Genomic DNA, 6,000 nt, shown 5'->3' with positions numbered 1-6,000 from the left:
CCCTGACCCTAAACCAAAGCCAGGGAGAACAAACAGGGAATTAAAACCAGCTGTGGACGTGCAGCCTTGTGGGTGCTGAGAGCACGGGGATCTTTGGGGTCGTGAAAATGTTAGCTGGGACAGCAGCAGCAGCCCCGTGGCCACTGCAGGGCTGGAAAACCAGTTGGGTCCATATTTTTCACTGCTGAGTTTTTCCTCGGACTTCTGGTTATCAGAGGGTTTTTCAGGCAGACTTCTCCCACCATACAGCACTTCCCTGACTCTTTACAAGTCCTAGGACCTAAAGAGGGCCTCTTTACAGGTCCTAAGACCCCAACCCTGGGGTCCTCAGCACAGGGAGGACGTGGAGCTGCTGGAGTGAGTCCAGAGGAGGCCATGGAGATGCTGCCAGGGCTGGAGCCCCTCTGCTCTGGAGCCAGGCTGGGAGAGCTGGGGGGGTTCACCTGGACAAGAGAAGGCTCCAGGGAGAGCTGAGAGCCCCTTGCAGGGCCTAAAGGGGCTCCAGGAGAGCTGGAGAGGGACTGGGGACAAGGGATGGAGGGATAGGACACAGGGAATGGCTTCCCACTGTCAGAGGGCAGGGATAGATGGGATACTGGGAAGGAATTCCTGGCTGTGAGGGTGGGGAGGCCCTGGCACAGGTTGCCCAGAGAAGCTGTGGCTGCCCCATCCCTGAAAATGTTCCAAAAAAGGCTGGATGGGGCTTGGAGCAACCTGGGCTAGTGGGAGGTGTCCCTGCCCATGGCAGGGGTGGGACTGGATGAGCTTTAAGGTCCCTTCCCACCCAACCCATCCTGTGATTCTCTGAGCCCATGATCCAAAATATAAGTGCAATTTGGAGAAAGCTCCTCTGTCTGTGCCTCCCAAAACATCAGCAATGCCCTGAGGCACCAAATCCTGTGTTTTGGGCACACTGCTAACACATCCTACCCCTGGTACCCAAGCCACATCCACTCGGGATGAGGGGTAATATTATTACCAGGATCAAGAAAAGGACCGTGATTCTAAAGATTTCAGAAGACACTAAATGTGTGGCAAATTAAAACACAAGAAAAGGGAATTACATATTTATACCCTTGACTAATATTAAATATATTTATACCCTTGACTAATATTTAATCACTAATATTAAAACAAAACCATCCACAGGCACCCAGCAACCAGTATCTCTTCTCACTTCAAAAATGCAGCCACTGACTGATTTTAGGTACATCTGGTTTTCAGACATTATTGACCACTCAGACAAAGCACTTGGAAGAGAAACATAAGGAAGACTCAGCCAAAAGAGAACTACAGGAAAAGAACTCAGGATTTCAACCACTGCAACAAGGCCACAAAACCAGTTCAAGTTTTAAACCCAGCACATATCACAAAGGAGTATATTTTTCTGATCCTTATGTCAGGATCCAATATGTCAGGATTAAGAGATGAAGCATCAGTGAATAAATAAATGCAGCAAGTGAAAACAGAAGGAAAGGTGAAATACTGATCTCAGATTTGAAAGGAAGCCAGAGAAAGTTCCTCCCAGCTGATGGCCATCAGGAGTGAAAGCATCAGGTCCACATTAATTCCAGAAAAGGCCAAAACACACTTGTTCCAACACATTAACTGTGCTTTATTCCACACCCCTGCTACGATCCTAATGGTGTTGTGCAAGTCTTTCCTTTTCCTTTCTCAAACGGAGATTGCACCGGAGGATTTTACAAACAACACATTTCAGGGACTGAAAGAAAAAGGCAACAGAACAGTCCAGAACTCCAGCAGAGCAACATCCATCTGACATGCAGCAAAACATGCTGGAACGGGGCGAGGAACACGCTCCGTGTGGCTGCACGGCCGCCCTTGGGAACATCCCATCCCTCAGCTGGGATGGTGACAAGGCCTCGCTGCCTCCAGCTCCAGCAGAGAGGAGCTTTGGCTACGTGTTGGAGCAGTGCTTTGGGTGAGGATGGGCTATTTTGGAAGGGCTGCTGTCCTGCCTGTGCTCTGCACGGAAATCAAAGCTGCTCCTGTTTGGAAGGCTCAGCTGGAAGCGAAGATCTGATTGAGTCCTGCTTATTCCATTAGCGAGCGCCCGGGTTTCAGGCAGGTGTCCATCCTGGCACACCCCTGGAAGAATCACAGGCACACTTGTGCTGCTCAGATGTGCTTTGAAGGGAAGAAAGAGGAACGTTTTGCCAATCTAATGCGATGCTGTAACACAGACCTGGCACGGCCCGGCTCCTCCTGCCTCAACAGCTGGGCTCAGTGGGAGCACTCCGGGCTCATCCCAGCCCTGGGAGCAGTGGGGAAGGTGTTCTCATGACCAGGCTTTGACCCTCCTGTTAGACTGACTCAAAATTAAGCTGCCTTGCCTCCAGGAAAGCATGGAATACATGTTTTGATCCACGCTCCCGGCGACCGGGCTTGCCATGTGTTTGCTTTCCCAACGCCGTTCGCCAGCCCAGCTTCCAGCACGGAAAAGCAGGATCAGCACACGCTCCCTGCTGTCACACCTCTTGCCAGAGTGAAGCACAGCTCAGAAATCAAATAAATCAGCGACGCTTCAGGAGTGTTTTCGGTGGAGAGACAGATTTTACAGGTCCTACCAAAAACGTTTCCCAAGCGTTAACTTCTCAAAATCGTGGCTTTGAATAAAAGAACATCATATTCCAGTGAAATTGTGAAACTGCTGCATTTAATTCAAGCTATAAGTGTTCCCACTGGCCACCAGCAGTCTGAACTCCCGTGGCAAGGTCCCTATTTAGTAGATTTGCTCCTTAATAGGGCTGTGGAGGTTCCAGTCTCATTCCACCTGTGGATGCCCAGCACCTTCATGCAGCAGCACAAGAGGCACTGACCTCGGAGATACTCGTGGTCCTGCCTCCTGGATGCCACACTTGTTTGCTCAACTATTAATTCTTAACTCCTTGCTATTTAAGTGACAACCAACCTCTTAAACTCAGTCAGTGCTTGAGCTGAAAAACCAAAAAGCTTTCTGGAGGGGAAAGGGCACAGACTCCAAAGGGAGTGAATCCCAATCCCACCGAAGGGATATCAGCTTCAGAAACTCTCCTGTCACCGTGCAAGAGATCAAAACTGGAGGCAGTTTCACTGGGGTGCTTTGGAAAATCAATTATCTGCTTTTAGAGGGCAAAAAAAGAAGCCTCCCAAGGACTCAAGTCCACTTGTCGAACTCCAGATATTTCCCTCACCCTGAGTGCCGAGGAAGTGTGAGGTTTGCTTGCACTGCCTGTTCACTGAGAAAGGAGGGGGGGGAAAAAAAAAAGCTGTTTGACAAAATAATCATTTTTGCAAGCTGCTGCTCTGGCGGGACAGAGGTCTGGGATTTGGCAGAGGGAAGTGCCCGCCTCCCAATCTGATCCCACCACCACGGCACAGCACCACCTGCAGCCTGGTGCCCGGCACGGGGAAAGGAGGAGGGAAGGAAGCGGGAGCCATTAGGGACTGGCTCCCTGCCATCCCACATCTCCTTTGGAGCACTGGATCAGACCCCACCGACGACTCGCCAGGAAAAGAAAATCTAAAAATTGGACTCAGAGGGTCTTTTTAAGCACTTTAATCCTTTCGCGCTGCCTGTTCCCAGCGTGGCCGCTCCTGGCACCGGCCACTGCGCTGGGAAAATCCTACTCCCCGAGCCAAGGAGTTAAAGAGAAAGCTGCTAATCAGCTAAATAGAAGCTGGAATCTGTTCATATGAAAGTCTCTTTTTTTTTTTCCTGTCACCTGAGGGACATCACAGTGTTCCCAAATACACTCTTGACATCGTTTGGCAGCCGGGCCCCTCTCATCCCCCACGATTCATCCCCGAGGTTATTTTTTTAATATCAGAAAGTGAGCTTTTAAATGCCAAACTAATTTTGCGGGTGGTGGCGGGGAAGGGGAAGATATTCCAAGTGGTCTCGCTGGGCTGTGCACCAACTGCGTCCACCAAATGGCTGGAAAAGCAAAGTCTTCCCAGGGAGCTTCCCGAAAACAAAGCCCGCTGACAGCCACGTCCAACTATTACCTAATAGTTTGTTCCTCAAACTGTGGCTGCATTTGAAACGTTAGAGGAGGAACCGATTCCAGCAGGTCCAGATGTAGGACAGCAGGATGGGAAGTCAGCTAATTGGAGATGGTGGCACTTACTTTCTGTCCTTGTTGCCTGCAACGAGCATGTGGGGAGGGCTGTCGCGGAGGTTGACACACGTGAAGTCACCTATGGAGTTGCCCACCTTGGTCAGGCACTGGTTTGTTTCCAGGTTGTAAAGAAGAATCTGCCAGAAAGGGGACAAAACACAGGATGAATTCCTCGTGAGCACGACAAAGAGGTTTTGCTGCAGCACGGAGCGGAGTTGTTACCACCAGAGATGTTTTGCTTGTGGCTTGATATGTAACACGTGATCAGGAGGCAGATCTATCCCTATTAAGAGGGGGATACAACACCCCAGAAATACACCTCTAGTATTCTTAGAGATTTTTAAAGCTTCACTTGTTGCCCAGTCCTCCAGCACAAAATGATCCTCTCCTCTCTCAAACTCCACCCTTCAGACCTCTGCAGCTGCACAAATAGGAAATAAAAGGCCAGGCAGCACTAGTGTCTCTGCTCTGGCAAATGCTGAAATAATACCTACAGACTGTGTAATATCAGTGTCTGTTGGGGGGGACACAACCTCAGAAATAAGGGAATTGGGTTTCCCAGTGGAATCCATCAAGGAGCAGGGATGCACCACCAGTGCCACCCAGCAGCAGACAGGGACAGCTCCCAGGCAGTTTCTCCAGGCCAAATCTTTAAAGTCTGTGAGGAAAACCAAACAGTTTCTTCCCCAATTTGAATATCTGAACGAGTAGCAGGAGTGAAGAGCACCAGCACTGAGAAGGTTCAGACAGATGGGCTGAGAGAGGCAGGGCCAGCCAAGTGCAGCCGAAATCGCAGAGCAGAACAGAACACGGGCCCTGCTGAGAGCTGTGCTGCACATCACACAGACCAGGAGGAAAATCACATCTGAAGTGGCAGCTCAGATGGCAAAGGCAGAAAAACAACCCTGATTTTAGGCAACATCCGAGATGATTCAACCAGAGCCCGGACGAGAGGGACGAGTTGTTCCCCCTCCTCAATCAGTTCCATCACGTTTGCTGTCTTTCCTCTGGGGCCAGATGAGATTTATCTGTTTGGGCCTTTCAATTTAGGAGAAACGAGTATTTTTAGAAGCAGGAAAACGTGCTGGTCGAAGCCCAGTGGAGCTCAGCACTGCACCTGGCCTTACATAACTTCATAAACGTTATTAAATTTCACGGTGATGCTCCTTTCAATTAAGAGAGACCTGTGACCATGAGAGGAGTTAATGGTACTTAAAATATCAGCAGAAACTCATGGCAACATCAGCATGGCCAGGCCAACCTCACATCAATATCCTTTACTTCTAATTTGCTGGTTATATCCAGTGCAGCTTAATAAATATTACACAGTCTGTAGGTATTATTTCAGCATTTGCCAGAGCAGAGACACTGATGCTGCCTGGCCTTTTAACTTCCTATTTGTGCAACTGCAGAGATCTGAAAGGTTGAATTAAAGGAAGGGAGGCTCGTTTTGTGATGCAGGACTGGGCAACAAAAGTGAAGCTTTAAAAGTCTCCAGGAATTTTAAATCCAGAGGATTTACAGGTTCCCTCCACCTGCCATTTCTCCCAGCTAAAGAGCAGGCAGGGTTTTATTCAGACATATTATCAGCTCCCTGTTAGGATCAACTCATTCACATCCCACTTCCTGAGGTGCTTATAAGATTTGTAATCTCCCAACTAGTCCTTTGTGAACTTACCTGCCTCAAATACCAGTCTTTAACATGTTATTTTTCATCCTTAAGACCCGAAAAACCAAAGCAATTTTTACCCAAGCTCTGTAAAACCAGGAAGGCTCTGTACTTGCAGCGAGGCTTCGGGCATAAAGTTGCTAAAAAATTCATTTAAACTTGCCCACCAAGGAAAATATTGCTACAAACTGCATGGAAATGTTAATCTTT

At 48.9% G+C, this 6,000-nt stretch overlaps 1 protein-coding gene across 1 annotated transcript in view; it reads right to left on the bottom strand.

The window, feature by feature from the left end:
• The window catches only part of FBXW8 (F-box and WD repeat domain containing 8), a 54,347-nt gene that overhangs the window by 4,699 nt on the left and 43,648 nt on the right, over nucleotides 1-6,000 (bottom strand). The window contains exon 8 of the mRNA XM_039388480.1: nucleotides 4,130-4,258. Coding sequence (XP_039244414.1) covers nucleotides 4,130-4,258 — 129 coding nt within the window. The remainder of the gene's footprint in view (nucleotides 1-4,129; nucleotides 4,259-6,000) is intronic.

This window comes from Pipra filicauda, unplaced genomic scaffold, assembly GCF_003945595.2.
Source record: "Pipra filicauda isolate LSUMZ 115617 unplaced genomic scaffold, ASM394559v2 scaffold656_size334665_pilon, whole genome shotgun sequence".
Classification (NCBI taxonomy): domain Eukaryota; kingdom Metazoa; phylum Chordata; class Aves; order Passeriformes; family Pipridae; genus Pipra; species Pipra filicauda.
Note: the sequence above shows the minus strand (reverse complement) of the source record. Positions and strands in the feature narration are given on the sequence as shown.